At 43.7% G+C, this 15441-nt stretch overlaps 1 protein-coding gene and 1 long non-coding RNA gene across 4 annotated transcripts in view; one reads left to right on the plus strand and one right to left on the minus strand.

Annotated features, from left to right (window-relative positions):
• Window positions 1-4371, minus strand: part of GADL1 (glutamate decarboxylase like 1) — a 163522-nt gene extending 159151 nt beyond the window's left edge. The window contains exon 1 of one of the 3 annotated variants that reach the window (XM_077865539.1): window positions 3773-4371. In XM_077865539.1, coding sequence (XP_077721665.1) covers window positions 3773-4352 — 580 coding nt within the window. In that variant the 5' untranslated portion in view covers window positions 4353-4371. The remainder of the gene's footprint in view (window positions 1-3772) is intronic. The other 2 variants (XM_077865540.1, XM_077865541.1) reach the window with 2 other exon arrangements.
• The window catches only part of LOC144294025 (uncharacterized), a 28493-nt gene continuing 16839 nt past the window's right edge, over window positions 3788-15441 (plus strand). The window contains exon 1 of the long non-coding RNA XR_013361419.1: window positions 3788-4192. This is a non-coding gene — a long non-coding RNA (uncharacterized LOC144294025). The remainder of the gene's footprint in view (window positions 4193-15441) is intronic.

Raw genomic sequence — 15441 nt, forward strand, 5'->3', positions numbered from 1 at the left:
TTTTCCTAATGGGTAACGCTAAAATGCTATGTCTAGGAATGCATAATAAGATGGTTAAACTGTAAAAAAAAAATGCAAGAAAGTAATTGCTATCCCAAGTCAGTCAGGGTAGTGGTCACTTATGGAAGAGGGAAGGGGCTATGGTTGGAAGGGGCCGCATAGGATATGTGCCCCCAAGATGATAGCAAAATTATATTTCTTCACCTATGTGGTGCTTGCAAGGGTATTAAATAATAGCTAGATGTTTTACATAATCAATCCCTCATACTCCAAAAAGAAGTTTAGTGAACACAGAACCAACCACCATGGAGATCCATCTGGTCTCTCAGTGATCATCAAAAGCTCAAGGTAAGGGACGCCTGGGTGGCTCAGTGGTTGAGTGTCTGCCTTTGGCTCAGGTCATGATCCCAGAGTCTTGGGTTCAAGTACCTCATCGGGCTTCCCTCGGGGAGCCTGCTTCTCCCTCTGCCTGTGTCTCTGCCTCTTTCTGTGTGTCTCTCATGGATAAATAAATAAAATCTTAGAAGAAAAAAAAGAAGAAGAAGCTCAAGGTGAAAGGAGAGTAGGGAGGGAAGAGACAAAGACTGTGCCAGAATCCATGAGTATTAGGAACAAATTTAATGGGGAGGGATTCTACTTTTGTGATATTGTTTTCTTTGAGATATTATCCCATTTCCATCTCCATTCTACCACAGTGCCATGGAACAGGGGTACCACCCTCAAATCCAGAGATTCAGACTTCTAGAGAAGTATGGTAGGGCTGACTAAGGCAGGGATGGAGTCGCAGGGACACTCAGCGAGGTCACCAGAGTGGAGCCTATGAGGGAACATCTCAGAAAAAGAGATCAGGATCTCCTTCAGAACCAAGTTCTCCACTTGGAAGAGAAAGGTGGTGCTGTTGGTAAACCCTAGAAAAAGAGGCCCAGGATCCCACTTCTCAGTTAGAAAACTGAAGAAGCAGTGAGAAGTTGAAAAGAACAGTATCATGATGTTCCCAGGGATGGTGTTGAAGCAATATGATAATTTCTGCAAAGTATGTAAATATATCCGATTAAAGATTACTCATCCACCCTTCCATTCAAAAGAATGGTGATTTTTAAAAAGGGCAGAGGAGGTGGGGGGTGGGGAGAAGAGGGCTACCCCACTTTACAAAGGTTCACAACAGTTGTGTTCCAGAGCCAACTCTACAAACAAAATATCAGCAAAAGATGCTCAACTTCCAAGCACCTGAAAGCACCTCAAGTACATTTGCAAAACAAGTAGGGAACACTTACAAATTAGTTATTCATGAACTGTCACAGCATCTTTATATAATAAACCAGGGAAAGCCAAGGGCAGAGGGGAGATCAAAAGTTAGCTTAACTATGATTTTCAACAAAGCAGTGTATTCAACATGACAACATGTTGGAAAATTAGTATCTTTTGTCATTGTCTTTGAGTCCTAAAGGGAGCACTAAACAAATTACCGAAAAAATTTATTCCTGGATATCATAGTTCTGATTTCATTACAATATTCCAGACTTATAACAGTATTTTAAGGTCAGCTTTTCAAGAGAAAAAAATTATCTATACCCACCCCCGCCATTGAAGCTTGAAATTTGCTTCCATTTTAAAAGTGTTTTAACAAGAATCTAAGCTAAATAAAGTAAAAAGAATGAATTTGGAGGCTGATTTATGTAGAAGGTTTGTGTTATTATTTCAAAACACAGGGGGAAATATTATTTGAACCTAATGAACTCATAATTTTGAATGGCATTAAAATTTCAATCTGATATAATTAATTGCCTGAACTTCTCTTGGATGTACTATGGCAAGATCATAAACTGTTTTCAAGCATGAAGAATTCTGTATCCGCAACAGGATTCCCTATGATGTTCCTCCATAATGTATAGGGTTGTAACAGATAGTCAACAGGAGTTTAACACAGGCATATCATTTAACATACTCATCAAATGTCACCTTGCAGGATCTGATCATACATCCTTAGAGATTTGCAAAGTCTCACAGATAGATACACTGTGCTCTTTTAAGAGTCATAGCTAACATTTGGCACAATTAGTTGTTATCAGACATGTTATCGCCTTATCACCTGCTCAAGGATGGCCAGACACACAGCCTAAGCCTTCTGGTATCCCCTGGAATTCAACTTTAAGGTTAAAATTATTCAAACATGGCAACTATTGAAATCATCACAAGACATGTCCAGTTATAGGGATGCATGTTTAATTTAGGAAGAATAGATGTGTTTTTTTTGTTTTTTTTTTTTAGGTTCCTATCAGAGTTCTAAAGGGTATATAGCTTTGGAACAAGAATTAAGATCACAAACAAAAACAAACAAACACCACAGTGCAGGGTTCAGGTAGTCAGATCAATTACCCTGCTCATCCTTGCCTCACATAAAGAAGCCTGCCACATTATTAGGATTGTTTTTTTTAAATCAATAGTCTACTTTATACTTCTCAATCAGTTGTCAAATAGCCAGCTGTCTTAAATTACAGTGTGCTGACCCTAGAAACGCAAAAGTAATAGCTTTAGGAAAAGCTCCAGCAGTTTAAAGCGCTAGTTTTGGGTACCATATAATGAAACCCAGTAACATTGCAACTTGCAAAAACATTTTGAATAGGATCGGGGGCAGTTATGCTGGGAACTTTTGGGGTGACAATAAAAGGAACAAACGAAAAAATATTTCTTGTAGTACAAGGATTCCGGTCTTGCCAACTACCATGCAAACTTCCCCGCCCTCAGAATGATCCGCAGGGAACGCAAGCCAGGGTACCTGACGCACCTGTTGAGCCCAAACCCCCAGAGAGCCTCAACCTAGCACAGCTTCATTAAGTCGTGTTCAGTACAATCCGAAAGGGTATTGATGCAAAGAGGAGTTATTCCTGGAGGAACGCTCCTCCTAAAAGGTCAACAACTAACTAGTTAGTGGAAATGCCTGAGTAGCAACAGTAATGACCTTTCCAAGCAGGGGCTCTTCACCAGCGGGGGTCGGCGGGGGGGGGGGGTGCAGGTAAGGGGCCCAGCTTGCAATCTTCAGCAAACATTCAAACGTTTGTACATGGGGGAATTTTCAAGGCAAAAGGGTTCGCAGTATTTCATCACACGTTCAGAGCAATCTAAGCCCCTTGGCTCGCTGAAGCTGGCCACCAGGACATCACGGAAGAACGAGTGACCTCCGCCTTACAGCATCCTTTTGGGGAATTCGGCTGCACCACACTTTCCTTCAGGCACTAAGGTCCAGGGCAGTCCCCCACCCGCAGGCTCCCAGCCGAAGCACACCAGGGCATCGCCCTCTCTGCAAGATCAAGGTGGCCTCTTGGGAGGTGGGAGCGGTGATGCTGTGCTGGACCCAAAGTAGAAGCAAAATCAGCTTTCTTCCCGGGAAGACACTTCCACGGGGTCTAAGGATGCCCACGCGGCGCGCCGAGCAGGGAGACCCCGACGTGCACCTCGTCCCATTTAGCAAACCCGCCCAGTGCCCAGGGCCTCGCAAGCGCCGCTCTCCGCGCTTTCTTTATGAAAGTTAACTTGTTTAAATTCTTTAAAAAAAAGAAAGAAAAGAAAAGAAAAAACCCACCCCCAAAGCTGCAGAAAGGGCTGCAAAAACTCCACGAGGAAGCGGACGCCCTACCCGCCCCAGCCGCCCTACAGAGCAGCAGCCCTCCTCCCCGGCCCCCGGGCCAACCGGCATCCACGCGCTGAAAGCCCGCGTGGGGAGCGCCTCGGGGGCTAGAACCGCGTTTGCGCGGAGGCGGAGGCCGGTCGTTACCGTCCAGCGGGCCGTCGCGGTCCGGGTGGCGGCTCATCGCTGCTCCGCGGCTCCGGGCTGTCCCCCCGCGCGGCTCCCGCGGCCTCGGCGGCGGCTGCAGTTGCTGAGGCAGCGCCCCCCTGGGGGCCCCGCAGGTGCACGGGCAGCAGCTGGGCGCGCGCCACTGCACAGGGAGAGCCGAGGACACGCCGGGCGCTCCGCTCGCTCTGCAACCCGAGGCTCCAGTGCCAGCCTCCTGCAGCCCGAGGCTCTCTATTAATACTCGGCGTGCAGCTGGCTGCATGCCATCGGCTTGACCCGCGGCCAGGGGCCCTCTGCCCTCGCTGGGGAGGGCTGGGGAACAGGCTTTAGGGGCGTGGGTGATTCGACTGGGTGGAATCAGGCAGACGACTGCCCCAGCGGCCCTCCCGAGCCAGCCAGGTGAGCGAGCCTCAGCCTGTGACTTTCCCAGACTCCGGCGTTTTGGAGTAACTGGCCCCAGAAGCCCTCGGCTAAATATGATGCCTGCTCCAGGCCACCAGCTCCGGGAACCTATTTTAAGGGCCGCCCCGGTGGTGAGCAGGCTCCGCGACCCATTCATTCAGTACCGCCTTGACATTTCGGAGTTCTACAAGTGAATCCCTTTTCCCCTCTCCGATTTCAGCCTCTCCTGCCTCTGCAAAATTCCAAGTTGGAGAAGGGAAAGGCAGGGGGCTAGTGAGCAAAAGGAGGTGGTGAATTAGAAAGACCCAATATCTATTTGGTTTTCAGAACTGAAATTTTCTCCGCGTTGTATTTCTTCCCGCAAGCCCGTGCAACTTGGGCTGTAGCCATGTTCCTGTTGTAAATTTAAATTTAATCAGTGAATGCTGCTTTTTTGTCATTCCTCTAACAAGCTTTATGTTTAAAGTGAAATTCCCTTGGGAGCTTTTAACTTAGGCTGTTGTTATGATAGGAGCAATCAGTTAATGCCATTCCAAAGCACATTTATGACAACTACATCAGGGAACTGCATTTGTAATCTTGATCTTTCAACCGGCTTAAAAAAAAAATTCCTGGTTTATTTTTGCACAGAGCCTAGTATGGTTCCTTAGCAGGTGAATTCTTTCCTCTGCTTCCCAACATAGTTTAACTTCTCTTGTTCTCTTAACATAGTTTAAGTCCCTATCAGTGAAGACAGGGCAGACCTTTGCTCTCAAGTAAGAATTATTATTATTCCTAATATACAGAAAATTAGAGTTATTAAAGATAGTAAAGTTAAGATCCTGAAGACTAATTTTATGAAATTTCTGTGACCTCTTCCCCCCATCTACTTTCTTGTATACAGTTTCAGCAGATGAAGCACTGAGATTAAATGATGAAAACATAAATAGGAACTCCAGGAGTTAACCTTTGGTAACTCAATTTAAAAGATACTGAAGGAAGTATACACTCATCAAGTTTTTCTTTTGGCTTTTAGCATTATTGTAAGTGAACCCTTTCTACTTTAGCTCGGAAGAGTGACTGGTATCAACCACTGCTAAATTATATATCTCCATGTGGGAGACAAACCAGGACCAGCTAGGCCACAGTGGATTGCAGAAATGTCCATTTACACACCTGAACAAGGGAGCCCTCCTACACGCTCTTCTTCCCTTCTTCCATCAGTGAATATACAATTCAGAATTTCTTTTTTAAAAACAGATTTTATTTATTTATCTGACAAAGAAAGTAAGAGAGCACTATCCTTCTGGTCTGCTGACCAGAAAGCAGGTCATGGGGCTCGATCTCATGATCCTGAGAACATGACCTGAGCTGAAGGCAGAGGCTCAACCGACTGAGCCACCCAGGTACCCTCCATTCAGAATTTCTTAGATTGCAAACCAGGAACTGCTCTATGTGCTTACCTCTAACTAGCTCATCTTAACTTTCATATTTATTCTTATAACAAAGGCATTGTGTTATATTCTTTCATGTTTTTAGTCTTCGATTACTGAGCACTTACTTCTCCCTGTGTCAGTTACTAGTAATTTCAGGAAAAATTCTGCCCTCAGAATACTTTAGTGTATGTAAAACAGGCTTAGAACCAGAACCTTTCTTAGAGGTCTTACGTTTTCTGAAAGATATGGGGCACCAAGGAGCTTAATTCTCTTTGAAGGATTAAGAAATGTTTCCAACCAGCAGTGGCTATTTTCACGAATGATAGCTGCTATCGTTTAAACAGCCACTGTGAACTAGGCACTCCACTAAATACATTCCTTCCTATAATCCTTATAAGAACAGGAATTATTATTGTGCACTTTTTATAGATGGACAAGTAGAGGTTCAGCTTAAGTAGCTTGCCTACAAACACAGAGGTAAGGAGTTTCAGAACCATAATTGGAACGTAGCTTCTATGATTACAGGGCCTCTGCCCAGTTTCTACACTGGATTGCATTGGTTAGCAAAAACACTTTCCGTAGTCTCTAATAAGAACTTTTCACCAGAACCTTTCAGAAAAAAAAAAAAAATGCATCCTTAAAGAATACAAAAATGGGGTAGTTGGTGTTGTAGAAACCAGACTGTGCCTAGGCAGTCAGGATTCCTTCACAAAGAAGCTTCTGCTTTTCATAACAAGGCAGGACACAAAAATGGCTCTTCAAAAAGAGCCTGGGAATCAGTGTTCCAGGGAGAACTGCTGTGAGAACAGCATTCATTAATGCATAAATCCATTCAACTTTTATTGAGCACTTACTGTGTTACACACACTTTACTGGAAGCTGAGGAATTATAAATTGACATTCAGAGAAAAGAAAAGGAAATCTCCCTTCCATGTAAAGTTGGCCATTGGGCCAATTTAGTCAAAAGTGGACTGAACTGGACATGAAAGAGAAGAATAGCCTGAGGACCTAGTCCAATTACCAAATTTCCAGCAATCATACCTATCCAAACAGGTCCACAAATTGCTTTGGTCTAAAATTCTACTCTCATGCTCAACTCAGAGATAGTAAAATGTAATGATTAGGTACCCAGTCTTTGTTGTCAAATCAATACTGAGCTCAGATGCTGACTTGTGTGATACTGGGTCAGTGGTGACCCAATACTGGGTCAATCCAATACTGTCCAATGAATGAGTAACTCAGGCAAGTTATACAACTAGCTAGCCTAAAACTTCATATCTGTAAAATGTATGAAAAGAACAAGCCCTGTAGGAATTTTGCATGACCATCTATGTATTAGTAAAGGAGTACTTTCATTTGCTAATAGCGGAGACCCAAATTAGCAGTAATTTAAATAAATTGATGTTTTTTTCACACTTACTATTAAGATAGTTGAAGTAGATGGTCTGTAGCTGGTACTGCAGTTCCATGTTTTCAGCAGTGACCTAAGAGGCTTCTAATTTTTTTGCTCCAGCATCCTTAATACAGGCTTTCAGCTTCAGGACTTCCTTATGTCACAAAATGGCTGCCAGAACTCTGGACTGATTCATGTTTAAACAAGGAGAAAGAAGAGAGAAAGGGCAAAAGTAGCCCCTCGAAGCTGAGTCAGGTCCCTCTAAATAGTTTTATTGGAAGTCTTATCCAATAACTTCCATGTAAAATTCAGTAGATACTCCCTCTTCAGGTGAAGCTGAGAAGTGTGTGTGTGTGTGTGTGTGTGTGTGTGTGTGTGTGTGTGTTAACATGGGCACTTTAGAGGTTCTGTTATTGAGGAAAAGGAAGAGAATGGATATTGGGTAGGTAGTCAGCAATCTCTGTCACAGTTAGAAAAACATCTGACATGGTGCATGGCACAAAGTAAATACCCACTCATCCCCCAAAATAGAGAAAGTAGCTATGTTAGAGAGTCAAAAAAAAGCACAAATAAATAGATAATAATAGGGCCAGTCTAATTGTACGTGCATTTTGGGCAGGGAGGAAAAGGAAAGAATTTGAATCAAGTGGATATTGTTCATAAAAGAACATTCATTCATATTATAAGTTTCTTTATTTTTATTTTTTTTAAAGATTTTATTTATTCATGAGAGACTCAGAGAGAGAGAGAGAGAGAGAGGCAGAGGGAGAAGCAGTTTCCATGTAGGGAGCCTGACGTGGGACTTGATCCCGGGTCTCCAGGATCATGCCCTAGGCTGAAGGCGGCGCTAAACCCCTGAGCCACCCAGGGATCCCCATATTATAAGTTTCAAGCAGAACTCAGGAAACATCATGTAGATTATAATCAGTACACGTTAGTGCAAAAACCTTGAGAAGGAACCCAATTTAGATACTTCACAGAAGAATTCTAGGCCAAGAGAAACAAAGTTTACAGCAATTCATAGAAATAAAAATGGAGAGGTAAAATAGAAAAAAAATAAGAAAGAGATCTAAGATTTACTGTTTTCAAGTAACCCAAATGGCATCTGGCTATCTTAAAAAAATATAAGCACTTATTTAAGAGGATACCAAGGGTACACAGACTTGAGTTGGAGGGTGGAAAATCAGATTTAGAAGTCAAACAGGAACAAAGCCAGTTTGGGAAATTCAATAAATGGCAAGCACAGCAAGCATACTTTTGCAGGGACAAGTCTGTCCAAGGATATCCTCTCTTCCTGAAAACCCCATTGCCACCATCAGACCCTACCTCAGGTACCTCGAGAGAATACAGTTTCTTAGTTTCATATCACTTAATCCTATTAATCACCTATTAATCAGGCTTGTGAACCTGATTGGCCTGCCCGGATCCAACGGCGGAGATGGGCTGATCTCCTTTCTTTGGCTTCCCCAGGTGCTAAAGTGCCCCCACCACTACCATACTCAACTAGAGGACTCACACACACACATAGGAAGGAGGAATAGATGCAGGACAGCCACAAAAAAGACAAATACCAACTACCTATCCCAATGAGCCAAATTTGCTAAACACTTGGCATGTCATCTTCACAGCAGTCCTACTACTTTCATTTTATAAATTTAAAAATAGTTATTTGCCTAAGACTGCAATAGTAAGCAACAGAGCTGAGATTCAAACTCATAGATTCCAAAGGTCCTTACACAGGGTCCTCCTTTTTGCAATATGTGACACAACTTCCATGTTCTATTTTATCTAGATTTGGTATTGTAAGAAATATCTGCCTCACTGGGTCTACAGAGTGTCTTGGAGGATGACATGGAGAAATTAAAAGCCATTTGAAATTGAACATGATTCTTGCAGCCAGCAAACAATGAAGACACTTGATAGTGATTTGACTATGAATCATTCACTTAAATAACTCTTTTCAAGGGATTTTTTCGTGTTTTATTTTTAGTTTTTAAAATTCAAGAAAGTTAAGGATACCATTGCATTTCTCCCCATAAACATAGGATTTAAATAAGAATTTTCAGATACACCTGACACAATAGTGTCTAAAAAGACAGAGACTTTTCCTCAGTTGTGCCTCTGCCCCCAGATAGGATGAAATGTTATCTAGATGTACCATAATGGAAGTTGATGAATTTACAATCTTAGATTTATTTTTAACCGCCTGCTATTAGGACCCCTAGATAATAAGCTAAATTTTCTGGGAATCCCACTATTGGCTTATGCTTTGAGATTGGCCAGAAAGGTGTTGGCAAAACCTCTGGAATGCTACTTTTTGGAGTGTGATCTATAGACTAGTGCCAGTTGGGGAAGCACTCATAACTAGTCCACAAAAAAATAAAGACAGAAAATGAGGGAGTAATTTAAAAGCTATAATAGAAACAACCTTGGAACTATTGACATTTTTTATTTTTAAAGTAGGCTTCATGCCCAGCATGGAGCCCAACATGGAGCTTGAACTCACCACCCTGAGAGCAAGACCTAAGATCAAGAGTCAGACACTCAACAGGTCCAGCTACAGGCACCCCTGCACTATTGACTTTTTAGGCCTGGTGACTGTTGTTGGGCTGTTCTGGGCATTCTAGGATGTTTAACAGCATCCCTGACATCTACCTATTGGATGCCAGTAACACCCTCCTCTTACTTACGTCAGCCAAAATGTCTCTAGACATTGACAAAAATCCCCATGAGATAAATGTTTCTGGTTGAGAACCACTGCTCTATCACAATCTGGCAGACTGATTTTATGTCTGCTGTATCTAATAATATAAAAATAAAATTGGAGCTTTGTACTATGTATATCTTTTTATTTCACCTTTTCTAATAATTTGCTATTACCATATTTTACTATTAATTCATGACAGATTTTTAAAAATGGCCCTTCCCCACAGATAGCTTAAAACACACTGATACAGGTCATTATTAAAATACAGAAGTGTTCCTTAGAAGAAAGGCTACAACCTTGGGCTATCCTTCATCTCTTTGCCATAATAACTAAATATTACAAGATGACTTATCAAGATACCAGCCAGTCTTTATTTTTTATGCACTTGCTCCTAGAACCCACCATGGAGAAGTCTACAGAGCTCCCATCATTGCCCCAAAGAGAGAAGCAGCCAGTATTAGGTTCTACAACTTCCAGTCAGAGTAAGCAGTTGTCTTGTGTTTCCCAGAGCAGAAGAAAATTTGCTAGGAGGGGAGGGCCACCATAGACAAACCCTCAAATTCTTATGAAAGAGAGGCCTGGGTCACAGGTCACAAACTGCCCAGCCACCAGCTGAATCTGTCCTACTAACAGGTTTTATTGGGGTCCCACAACAACGATGTTTATAAAAATCAACTACCAAAATATTTCTTACAAAAACTCTACTCCCAACATCTCTCAGAAAATTAGAAAGAACCCTTTGGCCACAGTGGGCTGCGCTCCCTCCTGTGGTCAATCAGCTGCAACTAAAAGCAGCCATCATCCTTACCCCCTCTCTTCTTCCCAGATAGAACAAAGAAGACAGAGAATTTGATACTTGAAGGTGGAAGGAGATGATGCCATGGACTCCCCAGGAGGTCTGGGTGAGGACAGGTCAGGGGTTCAAATGGTTATAGTAACTAGGTCCTGGCCTGGGCCCTGGGCCTTGGAGATAGGCAGGCTTCAGCAGTAGCTGGCAGTGTAGGCACCTCTACAGACAGGTACAGATATAATGGGCCTAAACTTCCTGATTGTTCCATTGCAAGGGCAGCCATGACTCTAGTCTGCCAGGGCAATGCTGACCCTCACAAGCCAGTGTGTGGGACCCTGGCCCATCATCAATTACTTGGTCTTATAAGACTCAAAATTCCTCTGCACAAGATTTCCACTGGCAAGTGAGTGCTCGAGCCAAACTTAATGGAGCTTAGGAAGATAAGTAACTGTGACATTGATTGCACTCTGAGTGCCGGGGAGCAATTGCCATCTGTTAGAATAACACTTAGTGAGTATCCACTGTGTGCAGGCTCTGAGGCTACGGAGACAGATCCAACAAATCAGAGGTCTTTCCCTGCGATGCTCTCAGCTGAGGGATGAGGACAGATGTGTAAGAAGGTAATTCAGATGCATTGGGTAGAATCAAATCCTGGAGCAGTCAGAGCATGAGTAACTTGGTCTCTGCTCGGAGGAATGAGGCTTCCCAGACAAGATGGCATTCAACTGGGTTTAGAAAACAAGTCAGAGTTTAACCAAATGAAGAAATCAAAAAAAGCATCAGAGAGGTCCACTTGTGCAAATCAAGAACCTGGAGGCTCGATGCGGTGAGCAGCCGTGGTGGGTGGCAGGAGCAGAGTGCAAGTGGAGAAGTGGTATGGGTCTGAGAAGGGGCTGGCATGAACTCAGATCTTCAAGTCAAGTGGTTCAGACTTGAGCTGTAGGTTGAATGTCCATGCAACAGAGATACATTACCAACTTTGTTTTTTTTTGGCAGTCAGGCCTGGTGAGTAGGCAGGAAGAACTGGAGACAGACCAGTTCTGGGGTCATTTGTCAAGCTGAACTAAAGCAGTAGGGACATACTTTCTAGAAAGTTCAAGACTTGCATTAAATGTAGAGTGGGGAGTTGAGGATGAATCAACTTTCTGACTTGGGAAACTAGGTAGATGATGAAACTAGTCACAGAAATTTTTTTTTAAGGATTTTATTTATTGACAGAGAAAGAGAAAGAGAGAGTACACAAGCAAGGGTAGTGGCAGGCAGAAGAAGAGGGAGAAGCAGACTCCCCACTGAGCAGGGAGTCCAATGCGGGGCTGGATCCCAGGACCCTGAGATCATGACCTGAGCCGAAGGCAGATGCTTAACTGACTGAGACACGCAGGCACCTTATTCACAGAATTTTTTTAAAAATAAAAAGCTAAAAAATGTGTTTGGGGGAAGATACACATCTAATGAGCTGTTTGGGATAAGACTGAAACACTGTGGGGCCTTCAAATAAGTTTATCCAAAAGATGCTTAAAAAGAAAGAATAAGACTTCCAAAGAGCAAGAGAATGAGAAAGAAATGTCAGGACAGGGATTTTATAGATAATTACTGAAGCCACATGAAAGGCTAACATTGCCAGAAGAAAGAGAAAAGAAAGTCCCAGAGCAGAACCTCAGGGAGCCCCTGAAAGTAAAGAGCAGAAGAAAGATCCAGGAATAGCAGAAAGACAATTGAGGAATAGGGCAACGGGAGCCCAGAAGGAAGGGGGTGTCAGGAAGGGGTGAGCCCTGATGCGCTGTGCAGAGATGGGGCAGGGAAATGTCCCTAGGGGGCCGGGGTGGTGGCGAGAGGCCACCTGAGACCTTAGTTAGAGCCCCATCCAGGGCATCGTAGTAGAAGCCACCCACAGGTGGTGGGCTGGGGAGGGAATGGAGGGTGGACACGGAAAGGTGGGCTGTTAATTCCAAAGGTTTGATGTTCAAACCAAGGAGGGGGACACCTGTGTGGTTCAGTGGTTGATCGTCTGCCTTTGGCTCAGGTCCTGATCCCGGAGACCTGGAATTGACTCCCGCATCGGAATCCCCCGCAGGGAGCCTGCTTCACCCCGCTGCCGGTGTCTCTGCCTCTCTGTGTGTCTCTCATGAATAAATAAATAAAATTAAAAAGAAAAAAAAGCAAACAAGGAGGACAGCTAGAGGTGTGAGGTAGCCTGTGGTTGGGTTTCAGCTCTACCACATGTTTCCAACTACAGACATCTTGAGCATATTTGCCAGGAGAGGGAAGCACCTAGTGAGAAGACAGCCGGACAGTGCAGCAGGAAGGGGTTCTGGGTCATGCTCCACGTAAGGCCTTTATCTACGAGGGAAAATGCCTTGATGACCATCTTGTGACAAATCTGGTATGTGAAAGTGTGACCACAGGGAGCAAGGGGGTGTTCCCCAGGATACTCACCAAACCCCAGCAGGCTGATGGGCCTTTCCCAGGACCCATCAAATCAGAATCTTTGGCACATGGGCCCCAGAGTCTGCATTTAAACCAGCACCCTGGGGGACCCCCATGGGTGAAAGACTCCAAAATCATAGCAAAAGAGTGGCCTCCAAAGCCAAACTGCCTGAGTTCGGCTCTCATATCTGCCTCTAATCAGGCATATAGATGATCTTGGGAAATTTATTAAAATTTCTCTGTGCCTTGTTTCCTCTTCTGAAATATGAGATTGATAGTACCTGTCAGAGGGGTTATTTTGTGGTTCCCAACACACTTGGGAGCTTCCCAGGTAGAATCTGAAACTGGATCCATACTTGGATCCAGGTAATAAAAAGAGGCTGGCCACTCTGATTGGTAAGTTAAGGTGACTTTGCATAGCAAGAGACACTCTGGGTGTTGAAAGATGAACTGACCTTTGCCAGGTTTAAGAAGCAAAGGGAACTTAGACATGCTGCTTTGCTTGGGCAGCAGCAAGATCCCTACACCCACCCACCAAATCTTAAAACTTTATATAGAGATCTTTATTGGGTTCAGTCACATACACCACAGTGCAGGGTATATCGCAACCCCACATCACCATCTCAAGGCTGTGTCCTCTATCCTTGCTTCTGGGAGCAGGATATGCAAGCCAAACCCACATTACCAGGACAGGGGAGGGGGTGAGGAGTTCCAAGAGCCTGAGTCCAGCTCGTGAGTGGGTCAACTGGCAGTCACGTCTTCCTGATGTCCTGCAACAGTGACAAGTGAGGCACAGATGAGCTGGCATATGGAGGGCAAGGCCAAGAGTGTCAAGCACAGAGGAAATGTACATGAAATGTCAGCTTTTATTGTTTTTATCCCATGCCTCTGTCATAACGGCTCTCAGTTTATAGCTTGCCCACGAATCACCTAGGCAAGCTTGTTAAAATGCCAATTTCCTCTGCTCAAACTCCAGAGATTCTGATGGAGCTGGTCTGGGGTAGGGGTGGGGGCGAGGGGGCCCACACTCTGCGTTTTAGATGAGCGCCTCCTCTTCTCAGGTAATTCTGGTGCAGGTGGGCACCAGGACAACACTTCCAGAATCACTGTTCTGTAGGATTAAGCCCACCAGGCTGGCTGTGCCTTATTCCCCGCTCTGCCCACACATGGGAGGATCACGATGGCCAAGAGGTCTCTTGAAACCCTCACAATAGTGCAAAATAAGAAGAAACAGCGCTGCCAATTAGAGCTGATTGTGAAGATTTTTCAAAAATAACTTTTGCTTTTAAACACCCTTGACTCGAAAACTGCTTTCACCCAAATGAGTCATTTGTCTGCTTTAATTGCTGCTGGTATTTTCTTTGTGGGGGAAAGCACTTTGAAAAGAGTTACAAGTAGACACCCAGGAACTAACTTTCGGAAACGTGTAGCAACTTTTTGGTGTATTTATGACTCAGTCATTAGTGTGTATGGGGGTTTCAAACCTGACATTATGAAAAACAGGAACCGCGAGAAACGTAAATGGGCTCAGCAAACCAAACATTTTCCTCCAATTGGGTAGCAGCTCTACAATTTCATCTGGAGTACTCAGCACAAGGGATGGCTATTTATTTTCCTAAGTAAAAGTAATGGAAAAAATGATTGGAGGTGAAATTAGAGTCCTCTGGGCAACTCTCTGTAAGAGAAGGTAATTGAAAGGGAGAAGCGAAGTATCTGGCCTCCTGGGAGCAACGCAAATGAAACTCACTTGTTTGTTTGCTTGTTTGTTTGTTTGTTTGTTTGTTTCTGGACAACTTCTAGTTCACTTAGTCTAGAAGTTGTCTTCCAGTTGTTTCTGGATGGCTGGGGCCTGGTGGTGGGGGTGCGTCCTGTGCTGGCGTCTCCTGCTGAGGAAAAGCAGGGACCTATAGGGGCAACTTCTAATTTTATAATGGTTCTCTCTATTTTTGATTTAAAATATTTGAGCTTCGTTGCTTAAAAGTCTTCTAGAACCGTCGACTTGAGATTGTAAATGATCTTTCCAAAGCCATCGCTGACCCACAGAGTTACTTTTTTTGGCCTGCATAGCATTTTAAAAATTTCTAAAATGTTGCCATTTCTTTTTCCTTAATTAAGAGAGTTCCCATGAAATTCAGATTTCAAGCTCTTAAAAAAATACAGGGTCAAGACTCGGCTCTCTGCCTGATTACAAGGAGGAGCCAAGTACCTGCTGCTCCCTTTATACAGGAAATGTATTCCATGTCTCAATTTCCTCTGAAAAACAGGTAATAATTATGCCTATCTCATAGAATTGTGATGAGCGAAGAAGCTGATAAATGTAAAACACTTAGTGCCTGGCATATGGTAAGCATCAGAGTTTCCACTCAGCTCAATTTATTTAAATTCCTAATCAGGCCCTTATATTCATTTGCATTTGTGACCCTTGGTAGAAGCCACAGAAAAGATAATAGACCTAGAACTTTCTGGAAAACAAAGGAAATTGGAGGAATTTTGGCAGGAAATTTTTTCCTGCCA

This window comes from Canis aureus, chromosome 22 (assembly GCF_053574225.1).
Source record: "Canis aureus isolate CA01 chromosome 22, VMU_Caureus_v.1.0, whole genome shotgun sequence".
Lineage (NCBI taxonomy): Eukaryota > Metazoa > Chordata > Mammalia > Carnivora > Canidae > Canis > Canis aureus.